The sequence below is a fragment of the Jaculus jaculus genome, chromosome 10, assembly GCF_020740685.1.
Source record: "Jaculus jaculus isolate mJacJac1 chromosome 10, mJacJac1.mat.Y.cur, whole genome shotgun sequence".
In the NCBI taxonomy this organism is placed as follows: Eukaryota; Metazoa; Chordata; class Mammalia; order Rodentia; family Dipodidae; genus Jaculus; species Jaculus jaculus.
Window position 1 is genome coordinate 30,795,640 of NC_059111.1, and position 26,454 is coordinate 30,822,093.

General features: G+C 37.9%; 1 protein-coding gene across 2 annotated transcripts in view; it reads left to right on the plus strand.

The window, feature by feature from the left end:
- The window catches only part of Ibtk (inhibitor of Bruton tyrosine kinase), a 70,414-nt gene that overhangs the window by 41,291 nt on the left and 2,669 nt on the right, over positions 1-26,454 (plus strand). For both annotated transcript variants that reach the window (XM_004660392.2, XM_045160258.1), the window contains exons 19-26: positions 1,710-1,770; positions 2,225-2,346; positions 5,334-5,446; positions 9,265-9,413; positions 11,506-11,666; positions 14,311-14,403; positions 14,969-15,112; positions 16,301-16,450. In XM_004660392.2, the coding sequence (XP_004660449.2) occupies positions 1,710-1,770; positions 2,225-2,346; positions 5,334-5,446; positions 9,265-9,413; positions 11,506-11,666; positions 14,311-14,403; positions 14,969-15,112; positions 16,301-16,450 (993 nt within the window). The remainder of the gene's footprint in view (positions 1-1,709; positions 1,771-2,224; positions 2,347-5,333; positions 5,447-9,264; positions 9,414-11,505; positions 11,667-14,310; positions 14,404-14,968; positions 15,113-16,300; positions 16,451-26,454) is intronic.

The window sequence follows — 26,454 nt, forward strand, 5'->3', positions numbered from 1 at the left end:
TGGGGGGGGGGGGGGAATTGAAAATACCTCCATCTGTGTAGTTGTAGATGGTAGCAGCTTTCTTATTTACTTTTCAGTCAGTCAGGATTATCTTTACCTGATTCTAAAACTTGATGTAAATACAGGTGTCTGCTGTTTCTTTCTGGAGCTGAGTCACTAATGTTGCTAACTGCCAAATAGGACTTAGTTTAGACAAAAGTTGTTTTGCCATTGAAGCTTTATTATTTTGTGCAAAATGCTTTAAATGCACTCTAATGTTTTGAATGTTAGACATTTGCGAGTCAGAAATGGGCTAGGTTTCTGGCCTTCATCTCATTGTTGCCATTGCTGTAGTGATTTCATTGAGAGAAAATCTATTATTCAGTATTGTCAGATTAATTTTTTAAAGTGTGTCAGGGAAGAGTCAGCCGGAAATAAAACAAATGTCAACTATTCCTGAAACACTATATTGGAAAATGATGTGTCATATTTTTCAGCCACTGTGCTCAGACAGATGTGTCTGCTGAGCCGCTGAAGATGGCACCTGCTGCGGTATCAGTTTACCTATAACAGCTTATAATAAAGAAGTATACAGACTGTCTGTAATTAGGTGTGTGTTCACTTAAGGTATAAATGACATGTGCAAAGATATTAAGAAAAGGAATGATTCACCAAAATTCAGTCAGCACCACAGTGTTCAAAACATTTGTACAGATTTCAATATGCAAATTGTGCTGGTTGTAGAAATAGTTTAAAAACTACACACACACACACACACACACACACACACACACACGCACACGCACGCACGAGCCCGCGTGCGCCTTTTCACTGATAGGGTTGGGGAAGATAGCTCAGTAGGTAAAGTACTTGCTACCCAGGCAGGGAGACCTGAGTTTGGACCCTGGTACCTGTGTAAAACAGCTGGGTGTTATGGTGCATGTCTTTGATCCCAGTTCTGAGAAGACAAGAGTAGATTCCAAGGGCTTACTGGCTAGTTAATTTAGCCAAATTGGTGAGCTCCAGGTTCAGGGAGAGACACTATCTCAAAAGATAAGGTGGCACACAACTGAAGAGGGCAGCTGATGTTGACATCTTGCCTCCACATGCATATGTACATGTGTACACACCTTCACACACATGCACCCTTACACATACAAACATGTATACACACATATGCATGCCAAAAAATTCAGTGTTGCTTAAAGCACCTATTGAGCCTTGAAATTGACCTTAAAAGTAGATTGCTGTTATAGTGAAAACTTTATGCATAAAGATACTAGCATTCATAGAAGTATGGCAACTTGCTCAGGGCCATGCAGGCAATGGGTAGCTGTGAAAATTCTAGACAGAATCTGAGTGCCTTTGTATGTAAGCCATTGTTACATTTAATATAGTGCTTCTTCTATGGTTACGGGTCATTATTGGTGGAAAATAAAAGATAGAAAATAAATACTTGCTTTTGTGTTACAGGTGAAAAGATTCTTTGTGCTTTTATTCATAAGGGTTGCTTTCATTTCATTAATATATTTGTATGTTTGCTTTTTACTAGAAAACTATAACATAGTTACATGTATTTCCAAAAGGAATTTTAGCAATGAGTATATACAGAAGCTGGAATATAGACTTAGTTATGGATTTGGCAACTTGAAATATCTGGTACATATTTGAAAAATATTGTTAGCCACTAAACCACTTGAATCTTAAGATAAAATTGCATTTTCTTTCAGGTCTCTTGATGTTTTAAGTGATGATGTTTTGAAGGATCTTTCTGTATTTTACCGAAAAATGGTATGATTTATGTTTCCCTGGTGAAGTCTAGTGGCTGTAATGTTTAATATTAACATGAAAGCAGCAAATTAAACCAGACATGACAGTGGCATTATTTCCTGGGAAATGAGAATACATTAGGATCTCCTAGAAATGAGAACACAGACCCCACTGATATCTGTAACAAAATTGATGATATTCATTAGTAACATTAATATCTTTGGTCATTCTTTTGTAAGTGAATATGACTCACTAATAGGGCAGTAGAGAACATGGGGTCATATACCTCCTAAGAAGTGGGCTAATCTGCACTTACCAATAAAGTAGAGCTGTTTTTACCTGCTGTTACCCATGTAGAATTAGGAAGACAATAGGCATTTTACACTTTTTCTAGTTAATGTCACTACATACTAATACCTGTTTTTTTGAATCTTTACAAATTTTTATTGAAGAAATGACATCTTTAATTCTGTAGATTCCAGCAATGGAGAGAAGAGTCATTACTCCATATCAAGGTGGACCAGACATTAGCTCTTTAGAAGTAGAAGACGGAGATGTGTTTTTGAAAGAAGAAATAAGTACTGAGCAAAATTATTTGTAAGCTCTTTTCTTTCTTCCTTTCTTTTTTAGCTTCCTTCTCATAGTCTTAAAGAGACATTTATATTGACACTGCAATAAGAAATTGAGGGACTGTGACATATGTATGTATATTCCTTCATAGTGTTGGTATAATACAAAGTAGATATATATAATAAATATATTTAGTTCTAAAAAATTAACATATATGTGTAAAAGTGCTGTAGTATTCAGGTTAGACATACTGGGTAAGTTAAGGCAGTTATCTTACCTTCCCTTCTTCATATATTTGCTGAGATTATAATAGGGGTTAAGGAGGCTTATTGGGGCTGGAGAAATGGCTCAGCAGTCAAAGGTGATTCCTCAGTACCCATGTAAATAAAGCCAGATGCACAAAGTGACACATACATATGGCAGGTGGCCCTAATGCACTCAATCTCTATCTTTTTTTTTTTAAGATTTTTTTTTTGTTCATTTTATTTATTTGAGAGCAGCATACAGAGAAAGAGGTGGGGGGGGGGGGGAGAATGGGCACGCCAGGGCCTCCAGCCACTGCAAATGAACTCCAGATGCATATGCCCCCTTGTGCATCTGGCTAACATGGGTCCTGGGGAATCAAGCCTCAAACCCAGGTTTTTAGGCTTCACAGGCAAATGCCGAACTGCTAAGCCATCTCTCCAACCCTCTTTCTATCTTTTTATTTTAGTATATTATTAATTTTTCTTGAGAGAGAGACAGAGAGAATTGGCGCATCAGGGCCTCAGCCACTGTAATTGAACTCCAAACATTTGTGCTACATGATGGGCATATATGACCTTGTGCTTACTTCACCTTTGTACATCTGGCTTATGTGGGAGCTGGAGAGTCCAACATGGGTTCTTAGGCTTTGCAGGCAAGCACTTTAACCACTACACCATCACCAGCTCATCTTCCTAAATTTAAAAAATATTTTTATTTATTTATTTGCAAATAGAGAGAGATAGAAGAGAGATAGTCAGAGAGAATGGGCCAGCTGCTGCAGATGAACTCCAGGTGCATGTACTACTTTGAGCCACTGTCTTTATGTGAGTACTGGGGAATTGGACCTTGTTCATTAGGCTTTACAGGCAGGTGCCTTAACTGCTGAATTATCTCTCTAGCCCCAGTAAAACTTTTTTTTTTTTTTAATAAAAGACATACTCTACTGGAATAGCGAATTGGAAAGGAGCAGATAGTACTTAGGAGATGTAAATAATTGTGGCAACTTGAAAGTAGTTGCTGAATAGTAATGACTTAAAACAGGAAAAAAAATGTACCAATTTTAGAAACACTAAGGAATTAATGGTTCTGGGTACATGAAGACCAGGACCAGCACTAGGGTTTCAGGAGTGATAGATCTCTCGCCCCTTCTGAGCCCCATACAGCCAAATCATTGCCCCTCCTCCATCTCGTGGAAGACTGCGGATTTGTCCTCTGAGGAAAGGTAAGCTAGAGCAGAATGCACCATCCACCAAAGAGGAACTACTTTCAGAGGAGTCTTCTCTCGAGAACTCGACTGCTTCCATAGGTGGTGACTCTTATCAGCCGCCTTTTTGGTGTTGTGACAGTGTAGCTGAGAAAAATAATGCAAAGGAGAAAAGGTTTATTTCACTCATTTTAGAATTTCAGTCTATGGACAGCTGGCTCCATTGTTTTTGTGGCCTTAATTGAGGAGGGAGAATATCAGCTGGGAGGCTATAGCAGAGTAAAGTGCTTATTTCTCATGGCCATGAAGCGCAGAGTGACAAGGGGTCAAGGACAAAATGTGCCCCTCAAAAACATGCCTCCCTTGACCTGTATTTGATGACCCTACTGCTGAGTATACTATTGAGCTATGAATCACTCATCATGGGATACCCATTGATGAAGTTAGAACCTCACCCAGTCATCTCTCGTGCCCTACCTCTGAGCACAGCTATAACTGGGACCACTTTCAGCATATGATTCTGTGGGGATGTTTCATGAGTAGTGATCTACAAAGACTGATGAACAAAATATGTTGCCTGGCTATTTGAATATCCTATCAGCATTTTAGGTCCACATCAGTTGGTTACATAATTACAATAGAATTACTAACATTGGTATAAATAGCTTGGGTTATCCTCTATAAAGTAATAGTATTCACAGCTAATATTTGTAAGTGGATGAAGTATATGACAGACCCAATATTTTTTTTTTAAAATAAGGTAGTTGTTGCCCTCACAGATACATTCTTTTCCCTTTCTTAATTTGTAGTACTTCAAAAAAGTAAACATTCTCCAAAATGCTTTAAAAATTATAACCAAATGTTTCAGGTTGAAGATTTTGACTAACAATAATGTGTGTGCAACTTTATACATTTTTTATGAAGATTGTATTATGCGGGGGTGGAAGGACGGCTCAGTATTTCTTGGCAAATATTCCTCACGGCAACCAGGACTTTGCTCACCTCTTTCATTTCATGCTGGCCCAGATACTGTGTCCTCACCCTTGGTCTGGTGAACTTGAGGGCCTCTTTGCCCTCAGAGTAGCTCTGTAGATTGCTGCTTATATGCAGCAAAGGTTACATTTCATATCAAGTCTCCTTGGCCCTGTTGTGCCTGGTGTTGTATCCACAGCAATGGCTGGGCCTCAACCTGATCATGTCCTTGGCCACATTGTAGTCCTAAGTGAGGCTCTTAGCCACGCACAGTGTCATGGCATGCAGTGGCTGAAGCCAGTGTTGTACTTTCCAGAGAATATTCATTTTTGCCATCTTGCTTTAAACATTCATAGAAATGCTTGGGTTGAAAAGTGGTAGATCACACTGATGCTGAGTGGAGTGATGTGCTTGGGTCTGTGTAGATGAATGTAATGTAATTTACAAAGGTAATTAGGCCTTTACTTGTCTGTGTGTGTGTGCATGCAAAGTTTTGGTTTGATATAACTATTCTCATGGTTAAATGCATAGTTCTTTTTTACCTTTGATTTTCATTATTTTTTAAAATGATATTTATTTTTAATTTTCTTAGGGAAACTATGTTTAAGAAGGCAAAAACAAAGGCTAGAAAGAAGCCCCGGAAGCGCTCAGATAGTTCTGGAGGTTATAACCTTTCAGATATTATTCAGAGTCCACCATCTACAGGTTAGTGGAATGGGATTTCACACGTATTTTCAGTCTTAATCTTTGATGGTCCTACTCACTGTCTGACTGATTTGGCATTATAAATACTATTACATGTGATCTGCTGGGGCTACTAGAATAGAATATGGTTCTTACTGGGGTTACAGACAATGGTAGTGCATTGTGATATAATGGACTCTGATTGATGTTTCATTGATGGCAAGAGAGCTTAGCCCATCTAGCCTGAGATCCAAGAAGAGCTCTTGGAGGAAACTGATGCCCAAGATGGATCCTGACGAATTCTTGATAAGTGATCTGAAAAGGAAACTTGGTCATACTAAGCAGCGGGCCATTGGGCTCTCCTGTAGAGGCAGTGGAACGACCTGAGCATTTCTTGTGTATGTCTTTCAGAATGGCTCACCCCAAGAGTGGGTGCAGATGAGAGATAGGTTACATAGAGTCAGATGTTGGAGGCTCTGACATGCCAAACTGTAGAATTTGCCTTTTATTCTATTGACTGTGTGTGCCAACTAATGAGCTTTTAAAACACAGTGTAACGGGAGAAAAGGGATGCTTTAGAAAGGCCACTCGGTGCAGTAGTATAGAAAATGAGGGTAGGGATATCTCCAAACATTCTACCTACACAAGAAAGTATATGTGTGGATATTACTATAGATATTAATAGAGAAACAGTTTTAAACCATTCTACTTAGAATATGTTATAGATGTGATACATTTGCCCTGAACATTTTAATTGGAATCTCCTCTAAGAACATTGTTCTGTAAAACCACAATACCATTATTGTACCATTAATGTCATTCATTAGTATTATCTAGTATTAGGTTCACTATTTGGATTTCCTTATTCACTCAGCAGTGTTGTTTTCACTTTTTAAAATTAATTTATTTTTGACAATTTTATTTATGTATATAATGGATTTTTGTTGTTGTTGTTTTGTTTTGTTTTTGTTTTTCGAGGTAGGATCTCACTCTAGCCCAGGCTGACCTGGAATCACTATGGAGTCTCAGGGTGGCCTCGAACTCACAGCGATCCTCCTACCTCTGCCTCCCAAGTGCTGGGATTAAAGGCATGCTATAATGGATTTTGATCACTTCCCCCATTATCATTTACGGTTTGCTCCCCCTCCCATTATCAGTGTTGTTATAACTTTGTGTTTTAGCCTTTAAACAGCCTTGTAGTCTGTCAAGATCAGCACTGTCTGCTTGTTGATATATCCTGACTAGAACAGTATCCATGGTACCTTTTTGTTTTCTGCTGTTGATTCAGAAACTTAGCCTGGTTGTATGATGGATTGCTCCGCAGTCTAGTCATGTTCTATCTTTATTTTGTAAATTTTAATACCCTCTTTAGATAAAAAGTATAGTTTGTCAATGAAATAACAGACTGTACTCTGGCTTTTGAAAATGAGTAGTGTGTGTCGTAATCAACCTGCCTTGCACAAATAACTACATTGTTTTTGTCCCTTAGAAAAAGATAAGTGCTACACAGGGCAAATAGATGGTTATTTTCTTTTTTTAATTATTACAAATGAGGCACTTGACATATTTGATTAAGTTCAAGGGAATAATATCACTTATTATTTTAAATAACACAAAAGGTATTTAAAAGGCTAGATAATTACCTAAATTGACTTATGAAGCTCTGAAGGCTAGTGTCGGGAGACATAATAAGTGAGAAAGACACATCCTAAGATTGTTCCAAGTGTGAGTTCTTTTAATGTTTAATTCTGTGTTATCTCTGTTGCCTCTGGGCCCTAAGAGAAGGAGCTAGTGTGGCCAAGAGATGAGTAAATGAATAGGTGGTCATGAAATAGGATTTTCAGGCACCTAAATGACTTTTGGAAGTAGATTTTTTTTCTTTTAGTATTTTAAAATATATTTTATTTATTTATTTATTTGAGACAAAGAAGGAGGGGGAGAAAGAGAGACAGAGAATGGGTGCACCAGGGCCTCCAGCTACTGCAAACAAACTCCAGACATGTGCACCCCTTTGTGCATTTGTCTTATGTGGGTCTTGGAGAGTCGAGCCAGCATCCTTTGGCTTTGCAGGCAAATGTCTTAATCACTAAGTCATCTCTCCAGCCCAGAAGTAGATATTTGATTTGTTTTAAATAGTATTATTAACATGAGTATGTGTTAAAAACTTATAGTATCACAGCTAGAAGCAACATCATTAAAGAAATATTTTATGTCCTTTACTTTAAGCCTCAGGAAACAAGCTTAGAAAACTTAAGTGATCTGTTGTAGTAACAAAAAGAAAAAAATGTACCCTCTTGATTCGGGTTCCTTATACTTTTGATGTGCCTTGTTTTCTATCACTCAACCAAGTGATGCTTATAGGATTAAACTTAACTGAGGTCCTAGAAGACCTGATTATAAAAAACAACAACAACAAAAACCAGGTAAATTTCACCAGAAGCAGTTTGTTGTGTGAAGGCTTAACGTGATGATCCTTAGAGTGACACCAGTGATCATGTTAACATGTTTCGACCAAAAGTAATTGCTGGCTACTTCAGTCATTCAAGCAGTAATCTAGATTATATCTGTTCATGTAGTTTTCAAATGTAATGTCATTATGAAAATTTGCCCTAGGTACTAAGATGATAGTGTGGAGAAAGATTAGATGTTATTACTTTCCATACTTTAGGAATGATAGCAGCCGCATGTAGTTGTGCTGGCAGTTTATTCCAAGGGAACAACATTGGCTTGACTGTAAAGATAATAGTATTTCATGTGACTTTCAGTCCATTCTACAACTTTTATGACATGGAACTGATGCACTGCCTGCTGAACTAAGGAAGCACATTACTTTTATAATTTGTGACATCTGTATCTTGAAGTTTATTTTGGCCCTTCTTGATTCTGATATTGTGAAATGGTGAAGTGGTCAGCTGAAATTAAGCAAATGTTTAGTTTATATTTTGCTTATATTTGATATGAGTCTGGTTTGCTAATGAACCAAGTATAACTTACAGGCATTTAGGCTGCCCAAGTAACATGAAGAAATGGTGACAAACTATTTCATCTCAGGTGGGAAGTTCATTGAAAATAGCTCTCAGCTGATGGAGATTATTTATTTATTTGGTATTTGCAAGCAAAGAGAGAGAGAGAAAAAAAAATAGAAGAGAGAGAATGGGTATGCCAGGGCCTCTAGCCACTGCAAACAAACTTCAGATACATGTGCCACTTTGTGCATCTGGCTTTATGTGAGTTCTGGGGAATTGAACCTGTGTTGTTAGGCTTTGCAGGCAATGCCTTAATCACTGAGCCATGTCTCCAGCCCGCTGATGAAGATTTTTGACAAAATTATCAAACAAAATGTGAACATCCCTACTTTCAGACAGGCTGTGTTTAGTCTCTGTGGGAACCTCTGCTTTGGGCGAGTCATAAGAGGCAGAAAGAGTACATATTGGTTCTTCTCCCACAGAAGGGAGCCATTCCCTTTCTGCAAGAGTACTGTGACTACTGTGTGGAGAGAGAAATGAAAGAAGGAAGGGGAGGGGAATGTAGCTTATTAATTTCTTCTTATGCCTTGCAAGGAAGGAATAAAACTATTTCTTCAAAGTAGTTTACAAAGAACTATGTTGCTCAGGTTCATCACATAGTCAGCGGGTTCTGATAATAACTCTTCATGTAACTCATATCTCTCACCTTCATTTGAATTTTAAGATTTTAGTTTGGTGGATATAAGTCTTATTAAAATCTTTATAAATGCAAGCTTTTTGTTTTCCATTTGGCTCACTGACTATAATGCATAGTGTATGTATGTTTAATATTTGTATGTTAAAGGTTTTTTTAAATTTTATTTTATGTTTTAGGATTATTGAAGTCTGGTAAGACCAATTCTGTGGAATCTTTTCCAGAACTATTGACATCAGATTCTGAAGGAAGCTATGCAGGAGTGGGTAGTCCCAGAGATTTACAGTCCCCTGATTTTACAGCAGGCTTGCATTCAGATAAGATGGAGGTTTGTTTTGTAAAGCACTCTTTCCTTACCTTAAATTTTCAGATATGTACACAGTTACCTGTAGTTTTTAGTTTTGTTTTGTTTTTTAATTTGCTCTTACTTTAAACCATTCTTGTGGTTGGCTTATGAGAGGGAAAACTAATATAGGTAGTTAATAACCCCACTGAGGAGGGCCCTGGGTGGAATTGATGTAGGCAGAGGGGCCATAAGAGTATAACCTGGTGTCAGTATGATTAGTGTGCAATGTGTTCATGTATTAAAGCTCTCAAGAAAAATGATAATGTTACTGGTGTTCTCTCTAATTTGGGTAATCTGTCTAATTTTACAGATTTCAGTGGTGGTTTTGAGTCCTTCATGAATACTACTTCTAATTGTTTATTCAAGTAAAATATGTTTATATATAGCATAGTAACACTATAGGCATTGCAAGACAGAATTTTAGTTAAATTGCAAATTTATTAATGTGGTTGAGATGTATTTTGAGAGGTGGCTGTTTAGAGCCTGTTAAAATTTGTCAGAGGACAGTGATTTTTGAAGTTAAGCCTAACTTCAAATACTTCAGTCTCTTTTATTAGTGTTAACTGGACCAGAACAAGCTGGAATGATAGGGTTCTGCTAGTCTAGCTATCATTAATGATAGCAAGGTGGTTTTTTTTTTCTCAATTTTTATTAACATTTTCCATGATTATAAAAAATACCCCATGGTAATATCCTCACTCCCCCCACCACTTTCCCCACTGAAATTCCATTCTCCATCATATCTCCTCTCCATCTCAATCAGTCTCTCTTTTCTTTTGATGTCCTGATCTTTTCTCTTATGATGGTCTTATGTAGGTAGTGTCAGGTAATGCCAAAATACTCACTGGAGAAAAGACAGCCTCTTCAGCAAATGGTGCTGGGAAAACTGGATATGTATCTGTAGAAGGATGAAGATAGCAAGGTGTTTAACGTAATATTTTATTCCAAAATTTTTCTTCATGGGTTGGAAAATGTTTAGCTAACTAGATATAGTATAATTTTTTTCTATAACATTTACACATTCATGAAACATTTTGGACTTTCTAGTTGAGACAGTAGAAATTTATTCTTGCTTCTTGGCAGAGTATTTTAAGTCTTAAGGAGTGATTTTTTTCCCTTTCTTTTTAATATGGAAATTTGGGAAAAATGTTAATCACATAAGGTTAATCTGAAAGACAACTTAAGTTTAAGGAACATTGAAGACATTTTGTGAATATCATGAAAGAATACAAAAATATATCCTGGCAATGAACATACCATTTTTTAAGCCTTTCTTGTCCTATTCTTTTTTTTTAAAATATTTTTTGTTCATTTTTTATTTATTTATTTGAGAATGACAGACACAGAGAAAGACAGATAGAGGGAGAGAGAGAGAGAATGGGCACGCCAGGGCTTCCAGCCACCGCAAACGAACTCCAGATGCGTGCACCCCCTTGTGGCTAACGTGGGACCTGGGGAACCGAGCCTCGAACCGGGGTCCTTAGGCTTCACAGGCAAGCGCTTAACCGCTAAGCCATCTCTCCAGCCTTCTTGTCCTATTCTTATAGTAACAATATTTAAGTGTTTTTGTTTCATATCTAAAGTAACAGGCATTAATCTTAAAATATTTTATTTCTATTTATTTATTTATATTTATTTGACAGAAAAAGAGAGAGAGAGAGTGGGTGTGCCAGGGTCTCCAGTCACTGCAAATGAACTCCACATGTGTGTGCCTCCTTGTGTATCTGGCTAATGTGGGACCTAGGGAATCGAACCTGGGTCCTTTGGCTTTGCAGGCAAATGCCTTGACCACCAAGCCATCTCTCCAGCCAAAGACATTAATTTTAAAAGCAAAGCACCTTAACTGGTAGGCCATCTGTCTAGCTCACTGTGTACTTTTAATTCCATGAAAGTTATTCTCTTAAGCTCACAGTGTCTAGGTTACAGTGAATGCTGTTGTTTGAAATTTGGAGAAAGAAATAAACTGTAGAACAACATAGATTGAACTGCAAATGCTAGATATCATAAGATTTTTAATTGAATTTGGTGCCAGCTATACTATGATTTTTTTGTTGTTGTTGTTTGGTTCCCACAGGGGAAAGCTAAACCATATGTGAATGGCATACCTCCTCCGTGTCCTAGGGAAGATTTAAAGCTGTGGGAAAAATCCCCCACATTTAAGTCTGCTCCCCAGTGCATCCCCAGTGACAGAGCTGATGCTGCAGGTTCTTCCAGTTGGGCTGCTGGCTCTTGCAGGTAGGCTTTTCATTTTGTTCTTTACCTCTCTGAGAAATGACCCAGTATCTGTAGCTAAACAGATATTTTTATTGAGGAACACTAACTAACTTGCCAAACAGAAAACACCTAAATGTATAAAAATTGCTAGACAGTTAAATGGGCACTTGAGACAAAATTTAGTTGCCTGTATAGTATTGTCAGAGAATGGTAGCAGGCACTACATCTCTCTCTCTAGATGCATATGCCTTAATATCAGCAAGGTTCTGTTTGCATCTAGTAGTAAAACTCACTCAAGGGAGATAAAGAGGAAAGTAACTTAGTAAGTTAGAATTGGGAGGAAGAATTTCTGGTGTTTTTAATATTCTATTTAAAATAATTGAAGGCTAGAAACAGGGGTTTTAATGTTTTCACCATAAAGAGTGATAAATTAAACATCACACTGTATACCATGTATGTAAAATTTTTGTGTATCATTTAAAATTTAAAAACCAAAACCGCCAACCTCCTCTCAGGAAGTCCATTTTCTCATTTGCATGTATGCTTTATGTATTGGAGTGCCTAAGAGGATTTTTAAGTCTGACTAAAATGTATTGTTTGTATTGTTTACAGTTAACTTTCTGAGTATTATCATTTACCATTACACTGTTCTTCAACTTGCCTTTCCTATTTTATAAATAGTTTTCGTATGTTTAGAAGTCACATGGCATTGGGCTGGAGAGATGGCTTAGTGGTTAAGTGCTTGCCTGTGTAGCCTAAGGACCCCGGTTCAAGGCGCAATTACCCAGGACCCACGTTAACCAGATGTACAAGGGGGTGCACGCATCTGAAGTTCGTTGCAGTGTCTAGAAGCCCTGGCGCACCCATTCTCTCTCTCTCTGTTGCTCTCACAAAAATAAATAAAAATAAACAAAAGTCACATGACAGAGTAGATTTTAAAGAGAATGCAGTGTTCTTTCAGGTGCTTGTCCAGCTAGTGTTTTACTTCTCTCCCATTTGGGATGACAACAGCTCCGTGTACCACTGGGGTCGATGGCAGGCTCAAACTATTGATCGGCTTATAAATAACATTTGGACCATATATTTAGGTTTTTTTTTTAAGTACATTGTTTTTACATTTGTATTATGATGCTCCAGTTTGTATTGCTTCATGGTCTAAAGTTTGCTCAGAAATTAGTGTTGGGTTTTAAGATTCTTTTTATTTATTTATTTGCCCATTTATTTATTTATTTATTTATTTGAAAGAGGGAGGCAGATAGAAACAGAATGGGCATGCTAGGGCCTCTAGCCCCTGCAAACGAACTCCAGATGCATACGCCACCATGTACATCTGTCTTATATGTCTTATGGAGAATTGAACCTGGGTCCTTAGGCTTCACAGGTAAGCAGCTTAACCACTAGCCATCTCTCCAGCCCCCTTAATTAAATTTTAGCTATTTGGAAAGAGACAGAGAGTGAAGATACCCAACTTGTAGAAATACCTGAAAGCATTTTCTAGTTAATAATGGTAGGGATCTTGTTTAACATGCTTGAAGAATAGCTTGATATAAAGCCAACAGTGAGCTGGGTATGGTGGCGCATGCCTTTAATCCCAGCCCTTGAGAGGCAGAGGTAGGAGTATCAACACGAGTTCAAGGCCACCCTGAGATTACATAGTGAATTCCAGGTTAGCCTGAGCTAGAGTGAGACCCTACCCTGAAAAACCAAAAAGAAAAAAGAAAGAAAGCCAACAGTGAAAGTTGCCTGTCTTGTTTTAGTGCCATACCCACCAACAAAGTGTTTAACATCAGTATTTTCAATATTAGCACACTTACAAATATGACTTATTATCTAGTAGGAATAATTAATTACTAAAAGAAAATTATAGGACATGATTCCCTTTAATATGTAATAATTTGACTTCTTTTTAGCTCCATTATAGATTTCACTTAGATCAGAAAGTATTTATAGGGATTGTGCAATCTTTTTCTTAGGGCACAATTCCCCCTGGTGGGTGGCCACTATAGTTGAGCATCCCCCCACAGTTTCTGAAAAGGATCTTTCTGTTAATATTGGATAATATTAAAAATAGTACTTCACAGGCCTGGCACTACCTACATAACACCTTCATAATAGGAGGGAAATACAGTGACATCAACATTTAGAGAGACTAGTTGAGAGGGAGAGGGGATATGATGGAGAATGGATTTGTGAGGGGGAAGGTGGGAGAGGGGAGGGAATTATCATGCTTTATTGTCTATCATTATGGAAGCTGTCAATAAAAAATTTAAAAAATAGACAAAGAAGAATATAATTTTCAAAACTTTATTTGACCCAAAGTATCAGAATTTAATTAACTTCAATGAGCTTTTGTGCTTCATGTAGATAATCTAAGAATCTTTCTAAGACTGTTTGACTTTCTGTTTCTTACTTAGTAGAATTCCAGTCATTTTAACTTTATGAGCCCATAAGCACTTTAGTTGCTATATATGCATATGTAAAGTAGCTTTCATTCAAAATACTCTTTAAAGTTGGCTATAGCCCAAAAATAAATGTCAGTTATTACTTAGATTGTAAATTAATTATTGCTCATTTTCAGCCTTACAAATAATACCCAGCTTCAGTTAAGTTTGACATTAGGCTTATAGGTAAATGAAGACTTTGTATTTGTTTTTCTCTCTTTTAGTCCTGCTAGTCCTCCAGTTGTGGATCTTAGAACCATCATGGAAATAGAAGAAAGTCGACAAAGATGTGGAGCAATGCCAAAGTCAAATTTAGGGTTGGTTGAAAAAAAATCATTCAAAAGAAAAAATTTAAAAATATCATGCAGTGTTATATTTCTACTCTAAAGAACAGGGTCTGGATCTTTCCTTTATTTTTATGCATTGATATAATAATTATAAGCCCTTTTGTAGTACTGTAAACATGTCTGTAGTATTTATTAGTAATGTCTTGATTGTTGAATTTGGAAACCAGCTCTTTTGGAATGTGTATTACATGCCAGTAACTGGTCACCACAGTGATCACTGTGATCTATTTCCAAAGAAAGCAGAAGGCTTAAGCCTTGGGATGTAAGTTCCCCTTGAAAAGTGCTATAGGAGAGTCCTGTAGATTAGTATTACTCGATCATTGGTAGTATAAACTAATATTATCACTATTGAAATACAGGGGCATTTCAGCCCAATAACCAATGAGATAGAAAACAACTTTACCTAAAACTGTCATTGAGCAGAAATTAACACTAAGTGGTTTCATTTGTAGCATTATGATTCTTGCAAAATTGTACTTTTTTAAAGCAGTGAAACCAGTAGAAATAATTGGCTTAATCTAATTTAATTTTTTAGCAAAATTATTTCTCATGGAGCTAAACTTTCTCAGAAGCAAAGAAAAATGATTGCATTGACTACTAAAGAAAACAATTCAGGAATGAATAGCATGGAAACAGTTTTAACTACTCCTTCAAAATCCCCCAAGCCAGTGAATGCATGGTACGCTCTTAATATTCAAATTGTATAGATCTTGTCTTAGCTTTTAAGGTACTTCTTAGCTTCTTAATTTTTATTTGCTTGTACTTCTAAGGGTTTTAAAATATTTAATTATTTTGTTCATTTTTTATTTAAACATTGGGACTTGGGAAACAAATACATTGTTCTTTATTCTTGTTTTAATTTTGGATTTATTGACATACACATTATTGTTTTCAAATGTGAATTTATTTGTCATTTGTTCATAACAAGTTTTCTTGGTATTTTATGTTTTCTCTTGTGACTGTGATTTTAAAGAATTTTAGAGTTTCACTTTTTAATATGAAATAAAGCACACTAAAGGTAAATTTTATAAAAGCACACTTTATTTTCAGCTCTCTATTCTCTGTATCCTTCCCCTGAATTGTAAATATGTTTATGTGGCTGAGTTGGAAGGTGCTTCTCATTTTTCCAAGTAGTGCTCTTAGCTTTATGTTGTATCAGGTAAGTCTTCTCCACCACAATTTTTCCATGTAGAAGCATTAATGGGTGCATTCTGCAAAGAGGTCAGATAAATAATTCTGAGAAATTTAAGATAAGTTTCATTTCCTGATTTCTTTCAGTCCCCTTTAAAAAAATATTCTTTTATTTATTTGAGAGAGTAAGAGAGGCAGACACACACATACAGAGAGAGAAAGAAAGAAAATGGGTGCTCTAGGGCCTCCATCCACTGCAAATGAACGCCAGACGCATGCACCACCTTGTGCATCTAGCTTATGTGGGTCCTGGGGAATCAAACCGAGGTCCTTTGGCTTTGCAGGCAAAAACCTTAAACGCTAAGCCATCTGTCCAGCCCTCAGTCCCCTTTTCTTTGTGACTCATATGATAGTGTGTGGAACCCAATTCTAGAGGAAAGGTTCATGGGTAGTGGGAAGAGACAGGAAGGACAAGAGAGCCTGTTTTCTCAGTAGGACTAAGAAGAATATTGGTAGCTGGCTTTAGGTTTATCTCCAGTGTTGGCATCTATCAAATTGCTCTTTCTGATTTCATCCATTTTGATTGGCTTACAACTGATGACAAGTTCCCACATCATGTCGGAAACTGTAGTTATGTCATTGTAAAGGTTTTGCTTGATATTCTTTATTGTCTCTTGTAAGCTCCAGCAGTACCTTTGCATACGGTGTCTTACCGGACCTTTTGCTTCTTTTGCAGGGCACCTTTTCTACATTCAGCTTCATCCACGTCTTTCCGGGATTTCTTACAGGAAGAGAAAACATCTATGACCAGTCATAGTTCAGCAGATCATGTCAAAAAAGTTTGTTATAGAAGAACTGAAGATTCTCAGACTCCAAAAGTTGTAAGGTAGTAAACTAAAGACTAATATATTTTTTACCTTAAAATATTTTTAGTGGCTTTATGTTCTGAAATGATCTTTAAAAAAATGCATGAGGGTCCTGGAGAGATGGTTTAGTGGTTTAGGCACTTGCCTGTGAAACCAGAGAACCCAGGTTTGATTCTCCAGGACCCATGTAAGCCAGATGCACAAAGTGGCACATGGGTCTGAAGTTCGTTTGCAGGGCTGAAGGCCCTGATGTGCCCATTCTCTCCATCTGCTGATTTTTTTTCTCTCTCTTTCAAATAAATAAAAATAAAGTAAAAAAAAATATATGAGGAAGACTATATCGTTTTGTACATTTGGAATTAAAATTGGTATGTCTGCATCCTCTCCCTCTCAGTATTTTTTTTTTGTTGTTGTTGTTTGTCAAGGTAGGGTTTCACTCTAGTCCAGGCTGACCTGGAATTCACTGTGTAGTCTCAGGGTGGTCTTGAACTCATGGTGATCCTCCTTCCTTTCTCTTCTTCCTGAGTGCTAAGATTAAAGGCATGTGCCACCACATCTGCCTCAGTATGGTTTTTGTAGAAGTTTTGAAGTATTTGGTTTATACTAAACTGCTTGTATTAGCATACAACTTGAAGTTTTAGCATATACTTACACCCATGAAATTCTTAGAATATTCAAGCAAATGAACATAATTGTTCTCAGAACTGTGTTTATGCCTCTTGGCCCTAGTCACTTCCGTTTGTTTTTGTCAGTACGTTGTATATTTTAAATTGTGTCAGTGGGACTGTGCAGGTTGTTCTTCATATGGTTTGTCTTCTGGTCAGTGTGGTTATTTGGTGACTCATCAGTGGTATTACGTGTATCCATAATTGATTGCATTTCTGAAGAGTGTGTCATTGTATGGATATACCACAGTCTCTCATCTACTTATCTGTTATTAAGCTTTTGGAGGTTTCCAGGGTTTTTTTTCCCCCCCCAAGTATTTTATTCATTTGAGTAGGAGAGAGAGAATATATGGGTGTGCCAGGGCCTCTGTTACTGCCATTGACTCCAGACTTATGTGTCACTTTGCAAGCAAGTAACTTTAACTGCTGACCCATCTCCCCAACCTGTTTTCAGTTTTTACTTGAGATATTTTTACTTATTTAATTTGTTTGTTTTGTTTTTTTGAGGTAGGGTCTCACTCTAGCCCAGGCTGAACTAGAAATCACTATGTATTCTCAGGGTGGCCTTGAATTTATGGCGATCTTCCTACCTCTGCCTCCTGAGTGCTGGGATTAAAGACGTGCATTACCACGCCTGCCTTAATTTTTTCTTGTTTTTTTTTGAGTCAGAATCTCATAGGTCAGGGTAGTCTGGAACTCCTTATACCACCTTGAACTTTAGATCTTCCAGCTTCAGCCTCCAGAGTGCTGAGATGACTGACATGCCACCATACCCCACTACTCTGCCTACTTTCCATGCTGGTTTTAAAAGTTGTTTGTATTTTAAATTATTTTATTTATTTATTTGAGTTAGATGGAGAGGGCAGATAGAGAATGGGCTCACATGGGCCTCCAGCCACTGCACACGAACTCCAGACACATGTGCCACCTTGTGCATCTGGCTCACATGGGTACTGAGGAATCAAACCTGGGTCCCCTAAAGCTATTTGTATTTTAAATGCCTGCACAATACAAGACAATCTGTTCATAGTTTAAAAATAACATTTTAATAAAAGTACATTCTACAACCTAATATGTAATTTTTTTTCTTCTTCTTCTTCTTTTGGCTTTTAAAGAAAATGATGAAATCTCAGTGTAACACATGGTGACTTCTAATTCAGTATGTAGGCTGATGATGACCTTGAATTACTGATCCCCCTGCCTCTGTTTCCTAGATACTGGAACTATAGGCGTGCATCATCACACTTTGTTGTAACTTTTTATTTATTTATTTATTTATCTATTTATTTATTTAAGAGCGACAGACACAGAGAGAAAGACAGATAGAGGGAGAGAGAGAATGGGCGCGCCAGGGCTTCCAGCCTCTGCAAACGAACTCCAGACGCATGCGCCCCCTTGTGCATCTGGCTAACGTGGGACCTGGGACGAGCCTCGAACTGGGGTCCTTAGGCTTCACAGGCAAGCGCTTAACCGCTAAGCCATCTCTCCAGCCCTGTTGTAACTTCTTAATTGGACTTAAAGTACAGCATGCTTTAAGTATATTAGAAGGCTAATTAGAAAAATGTTTCAACTTGATATGTTAATTTCTTACTTCTGTAATTTGCCTTCTGGATCTGGCAAAATGCTCATCTAGTAGAGAGGTTCTTTTTCTGTGTGTGTGCACGCATATTTACAGATGTGTGCAGGCCAGAGGAAGATGTCATGTGTCTTTGTCTATCACTTCTCTGCCCTGTTGCCTTGAGACAGAGTGTCTCACTGAACTCAGAACTCGTTGATTTCTGGTAGGCTGGCCAACCACCAAGCCCCTGTGACCCTGCTGCCTCTGCCCCGCTCATCACTGGGCTTACAGGAATGCATGGCCATGTCAGGCTTTTTTGTGTGGGTGGTGGGGATTGAACTCAGGTCCTTATGCTTACACAGCACTTGAGAGGCTGAGGCAGGAGGATTTTCATAAATTTGACCAGGCTGGGCTACATAGTTAGCTTTAAAACTGCCTGGACCTCCATGTGAAACTATCTCAAAAAAAAAAAAAAAATAGAAAAGAAAAGAAAAGAAAAGAAGGGCTGGAGAGATGGCTTAGCGGTTAAGCGCTTGCCTGTGAAGCCTAAGGACCCCGGTTTGAGGCTTGGTTCCCCAGGTCCCACGTTAGCCAGATGCACAAGGGGGCGCGCACGTCTGGAGTTCGTTCGCAGAGGCTGGAAGCCCTGGCGCGCCCATTCTCTCTCTCTTCCTCTATCTGTCTTTCTCTCTGTGTCTGTCGCTCTCAAATAAATAAATAAATAATTAAAAAAAAAAAGAAAAAAAGACAACAACAACAACAAAAGAAATCTCATGTTCAATTCTAGTGATATGAACTTCTGATTGAGCCAAGGAGTCTCAATGTACCTGTTCTGCACATAGCTCTGGAGGAGCTACCAAAATCTTCGTGCAACTGTTTGGGAACTTTTGGCTTGGGTGAAATGTTTACGTGCATATTTATTGTTGATATGGTATCTGCCTCTGCCTGACTTTTTTCTTTTTCCTTCTTTCTTTTTTTTTTTTGTTTTTTTTTTTGTTTTTTTAGAGGTAGGGTCTTGCTGTAGCTACCTGGAATTCACTATGTAGTCTCAGGGTGGCCTCAAACTTTCGGTGATCCTCCTACCTCTGCTTCCCACGTGTGTCACTACACTCGGCCTGCCTGGCTTTCTTGTTAAAGATGGGTGCATTTAGAAGCACAGTTTCTGAGCCATTGTTTTATAGGACAGGAAATTAGAGATCAGAAAGGATTAAATAATCACTATTTCCTTGACTTCTCAAATAGTTTTAGTAGTGGAATTCCCTTTTTAAATAAGGATCTTTAATTGAGCTCCAATATAAAAAAAGAACAACCCTTTTTTAGGGTAAGAAAGATTTATTGTATGAACATATAACATAAAGCTCTCAAGTTGGGAGTAGTCTCAAATGGGTAAGCCAACTTAAGCCTTTTTGCATACAAATTGATGAGTTAAAATTATGATGATCATTACCTTCCAGTACTTCTTTCTACTTCAGAATCCTTAAACTGTTGATCACTGCTTTCCATTCTTGTGCAGAGTCAGCCCTTTCCTTTGAACTACCCTCTTTCCATCTGGCTTTTTTTTTTTTTTAAAGAATATTTTTATTATTTGAGAGAGAACGGGAGAGAGAGAGGCAGAGTGAGAGAGAGAGAATACATGCACCTCTGCAAGTGAACTTCAGATGCATGTGCTTACATGGGTTCTGGGGAGTCGAACTTGGGGCTTTAGGCTTCTCAGGCAAGTGCCTTACCTGCTAAGCCATCTCTCCATCCCCCCATCTGGGTTTTGATATGCTCTGACATGGTCTGAGAGGAACAGTGAGTCCCTCACTCAGCCTCCATGCTTGATTCTGGCAGTAGCTTTCCCATTGCTGATCTCACAATTCCTCTTGGCCAGAATTCTCAAAAGAGCTCTCCGTTCCTTCCTACTTCGTATTCATTTTGGATTCTAGTCCCATCCCTGAATTGAAACAGGACAGGCTAATAGTGACCTTTCCATTGTCATCATCTTGTACTTTCTGTATGACTCATTATACCAGAAGTTTAAATGCACATCATTATCTCATTTTATGTACTTTATTAAAATCCATATTATGAGTATATGTTTTGTAATCGGATATATTCTAAAGACTGCGGCCCTGTGTCATCTGAGCTCACACCCTGTTACCCACCTGTCTTCCTGACCTCTTCATCCTGCTTGGATCTCCAGCAACACATCCTATTTTATGTTTGAAGCCAAACTTAAGATTTCCTAACTTGCTTAAAACCAAAGTTAAACACAGACCTAACATAAAACAGCCCATTCTTCCTGATAGTATTTCCTTCATAAGTATCATCTGCCAGTCTTTGACACCTGTTTTTCCAATAGTTTGTCATCAAAACATGGCAACTGTGAGCTTTAAATATCTCTTTAGTATATTTAAACTTCATCTCCAAGAGTATTACATTTGCTCTTACCACTGTGCTCTTTCACCTTTATCACCACATTGGCCCTCATGACTAGTCTTGCCATTGTCTGTCTTCCCTTTCCTCCAATCTGTTCAGCCATTGTGTTCTTTCTTAAAATATAAAGCTTGTTGCCTTTAGGATCAAAGCCAGAATTCTTCATATGACCTGCAAGATCTGGATAGTATGGCTCCTCTGTCACTTTACTTTGCAAAGTGCTCTCATATCCAGTCTTCTTCACCCTCCCTGTGTTCCTAAGTGCACTTCCCTGCGTGCCCCACCTCACCCTTCAAGTCTCTGGCTCCAATTCTTCTTTTAGTATACCTGGACTTCCTTTCATGAGTCAGTTTTCCATTACGTATTTCTGTGGCGCTTCATCTACCTTCGATAATTATACCCATCATGAGTGAGTCTGGAATGTGTGTGCTCTGCATGTGTTTTCATGTTGATGGCATGAGAGCATGAAGATGTATCTTTGTATCACCAGAGCTTAGGATGGTTCACAGTATGTAGTGGTAGCTTATTGAATATCTACTGAATTATATTGGGTGTCATAAATGTTTAAATTTGAAAGTATGGAAATTAAATGTATGCTTGTAATATTTACATTTTAAATACTAACAGTATATATTGGCATTTAAATTTTGTCTTTGAATAAGTTGCTGTTGGTTCTGGAACTCAATATAACAGTTCTGTGGTTTCATAGTTGATCACTAGAGTGTGCTATAACATCGGGAGTCTTGTACAAAGGATGCTGTTATCTGTTACTTTGCTTTGGAAGTTTGATGCGTTTGGATGTGTATCTGTAGCTTTATGGTTGGCATGGGAACTAATTTTTAAGATAGCTGTGGCTATCATAATGGTACTAGAAAGGGAAACATAGCTTGAGTTTCATGTTTTATTTCATCAGAGAAAATATGTATTTTATTGAGTTTTTCTAAAAGGGAAATGCAAAACATTGTAGCCAATGTAAAATATTTATTTACCAAATGATGGCATAAGTGACAGGTATGCATTTTTCTGGCTTCTGGTATGTGTGTATATGTTACTGCTATGGGTTTGCAGTATCATTAGTAAATCCAAATATACATACTTGGAGGTGAGATGACAGGGCAAGAATGAAATTACAATACATCAGCACTGGCAACTCACAAAGTAATGTGTAATTGTCAAGAGAGTGGTTCAGAGAAGGAAAAATAACCATGTACTAGCCTTATTAGGAATAGCTTCAATAAGAAATAACGGTGTGTGGGCTGGAGAGATAGCTTAGCGGTTAAGCACTTGCCTGTGAAGCCTAAGAACTCCGGTTCAGGCTCGATTTCCCCAGGACCCACGTAAGCCAGATGCACAAGGGGGCGCACACGTCTGGAGTTCGTGTGCAGTGGCTGGAGGCCCTGGCATGCCCATTCTTTCTCTCTCTCTCTCTCTCTCTCGTTCTCAAATAAGTAAAAATAATCAAAAAATTATTTAAAAAAAGAAATAATAGTGTGTGCTATTTGAGTCTCTGGACACTTGTATATTCACTTTTAGACATGTGTTTACTATGTGATCATGTGGGTAATAGGAAAAACTGATCGTTTCATTACTGATACCTTTCATTGGCATTGGTATCAGAACATGGAATGGGGTTTTTAAAGAAGAAATGCAAAGCAGAGACAAGACAGCATAGACCTAGGAAACTGAGAATGGAGAAAGACAAGATGCTGGTGATCCTTGGGAGTTAGACTGGTAGGGATTATGGCTCATCTTCAGAAAGCTACAAGTCATATATTTTGTTTCAGTTTTAGAAATTATGATTCAATTTTCTTTTATTTTTGTCCCCAAGAATAGGGCATGAAAAGCAAGGTCATTTGGGGTTGTTAAAATGTAGAAAAGGAAGATTTGTGTAAAGTCTTTGAGTTTCTTATTCCTCATGGATTCTTTTTCATTTTCCTTTCATTTCTTTTGTGATTCTAGATAAGAAAATGTTAGCTGTGTTTCTAGTTAGTAAAAAAGTGTTTTTTTTTTTTTTTTTAATTCCATGTGAACTAGGTTTATGGTAGGACATGAACTGTTATGGGCTATACTCTGGGATAGAAAAGAGTATATAGAATGTTTACTTCACGGTATCCATAAAGATAATTCTAGGTGGATTAAATATGAAATTAATGTGAGAGGCAAGGTGAGACTATTTCAGAAAAAAAATGGAGGATTTTTTTTTTGTTTGTTTGTTTTGTTTTTTAGGTAGGGTCTCACTCTAGCTCAGGCTGACCTGGAATTCATTATGTAGTCTCAGGGCGGTCTTGAACTCATGGTGATTCTCCTTCCTCTGCCTCCCGAGTGCTGGGATTAAAGGTGTGTGCAACCATGCCTGGCAGGAGGAAATTTTATAATCTTGAATTACAGAATGTTCTGGGGAGTTTCATTTTTCTTGGTTTGGTTTTTGAGACAATGTCATGCTTCATAAATTCTGAAATATTACATAGATAGGTTGCTATACTTAAGTTTACTTTGTTTTGATTTGATAAGGAAGGCCTCTATTTAATATCTCCTTAGACCTATTACCCTTTCTATTAGTGAATATTAATCATACAAGTAAAGGATTATGTCAAAGTTCTTAAAGAAGGTGTTAGGCCAAGCAGTGTCAATGAGGACTGGAGGCCCTGAGAAGCTATACTGTGAAGCTGTGAGGGTGCGTTCTAAGTTGCAGTAGAGACTCAAGAACCATAGAGTCCACTGTGGAAAGCTGCAGGCATTGGGTGGAGCTGGCCCAAGGGAACTGCTTTGTGCTGCAGAGAGCAAGGCTGCAGGGGTGGGACTACCCCAGCCCTTTGGAGTCCAGATAATTCCATCATGAGTCCCACATGCTGAGCAGGATGCTGTAAGATCTGCTGTTTGCTCCTTGCTCCTTCATGCCCCCACCCCTCCCTTTTGGAATGGGAATGTTTACTCTGTGCTATTTTATGTTGGAATTATGTATTTTTTTGGTGATATAGGAACTCACAGCTAAGAGAGACTCTGCACTTACTACTGAACAGTGTTGGGACTGTTAAAGACTATGGGGACTTTTGAAGTTAGGACTGAATGTATTTTGCATTATGAGATAGCTGTGGACCAATGGGAATAAGGGGTGAAAAGTTCCGCTTTGAAAGTGATATGTTTGGGTGTTGAGTTGAAGAGGATGAACTTGTGATGGTTAATATTGTCAGCTTGACAGGATCTAGATTCACCAAGAGGTACCCCTCTGAGTATGCTTGTAAGGAACTTTCTAGATTGAGTTAATTGAGGTGGGAAGCCCCAACCTAAGTATGGGTAGCACTATTCCATGGACTGGAACCCTACACTGAATACAAGGAAGACAGCTAGCACCAGCATCCCTCTCTCTGCTTCCTGACTATGGATACAATATGACCAGTTGCCATGCCTTCTTGTTCATGCTGGACTACACACTCAAACTGAGCAGAATAAACCCTTCCTTATTGATTTGTTAGGTATTTTGACATAGTAATGAGGAAAGTAATATGAAAATACCTATATCTAGAAGAAAAAGTTATTATTAGCAATTCAAAACACAAGGGAACTTTGAAAACAAAGCAAACCCCTCTTGTGTTTTATCCAGTGTTAAAGAGAAACAAAGAAAAATAAACTGGCTTTTCTATTTTATTCATCTTTTCTGTAATTACTTGTTCATAAACAAGGGTACTGAGGTAGAAAGATGAAACACCTGCCCTAAAAGATTTACCTGGTACTGAAGACAGACATGCAAACAATAACAACACAGGATGGGTGGCTTTAAGGTGGGCATTGAAGGTCTGTAGGCAAGAAAGGTGATATTGAGACAATCCATAAAACAAGAGTAGATATTTGAATGGAATGTGCTCCAGAATAGGGGAAATAAAACATGTGTGCTTGACTGAAAGAGACCTGGATATGAATGATCTTGCTGTAGCTTAAACCATATTTGTGAGTCAGGCAAAGTACATTAGATTCCTTGAGTGTGAGTTTCCTGATGTATATAGTGGAAATGACACACACACTTTTCACCAGCAGTAAGTGAGATGATGCGTGAAAAAGTAGTTGGGCTCTCAGCAAAGCTTCTCCCTATACTCCAGGCTAAGCATTGTAGCTCTCAGTATATTGTATACTCCATCCCTGCTATGTCTAACTTCAGTTTTACCTTTAAGCTTACCCTCACTTGCCCCTCAACCTGGTCATTTTTATTTTTATTTTTTAATTATAGGGAAAAGACTGCCTGTATGCCATCAACATCTTGTACAGGTGCATGTTATTTGTACAACCAAAGTGATCTTACAGCTGCCGTCTTCGGCCTCAGTGTCATTTTCTTGAAGGGCACAGTGCCTGTAGTCCTGCACTGCGCCGCTTTCTCCCGTGCACCACGGCTCTCTGTACACGTGCACGCAGATTCCAGCTACAGTTCACATGCATCACTTGTTTCTGCTGTTGCATAAGCATGGCATTTTTTAGATTTCTACTAGAATTTATTGAGGAAAGGGAATTAATTTAATTTTTTAGGGAATTAATTTTTAATTGATCTGATTTTCATCACCTTCTGTAGTCCTGAGACATGCTCAATAAATGTGCATAAATGAGTTGGGAAGCTAATATTTAAGGTCTTGCTCATGAAGTTTGCCCATCTAGGCTACAGTTTGCTCACTGAGGAAACAAGCCACTTGGTTAGTCTAGATAATCTCTAGGGACCACTGTAGCTCTAAAATACTACAGTTTGTCCAGTCTTTATATTATTCTGTTTGCTTGCTTGTTTTTTTCCATACTAGAATGGTTCTCACCCCAATGCCCCTTTCTTATTGATTTCTTGAGTTCTTTCTGAGACCTTCTCAAATGACTAAAACATTTTGGGTTTTACTGTTCTTTTCATCAATTACACTTTGATTTGTCTGATAGCGTCTTAGATGCTTTTGCCTTGTGTGCCATTTTATGCTTTTCTTTTCCTCATCTGGTTTATCAGTATTTTGGGATTGTGTCTTATTTGTAATATATAGCTTATTGAGGTATGCTAGTCACCCCCCCTCCCCCACAATTTGGTAATTATTTGATTTCCATGTATTTTATAACTCAGTGCTAATTTTTAATTTATCATTTTTATTCATGGTATATTGATGCAGACCATTTTCCACAAAGCCCTCTGTTCTTCTAAGTATGTTTGAGTATCATAAATGGCTAGGTGAGGATCATTAGGAAAAGCAGTATCTTCCTCTGCTATTTAATTCTCTATAGATTATTTTGTTCCCTGCTAGTTTTAAAACTAGGTCTGAATGCACCCATTAATGTGTATCCTGAGGCTGGAGCTTCAGGTTCTTTGCAGCTTTATTGATGTTGCCAGAAGCTCACATTTCTGGTCGGTTGTGGCGTTGCTTTGCAG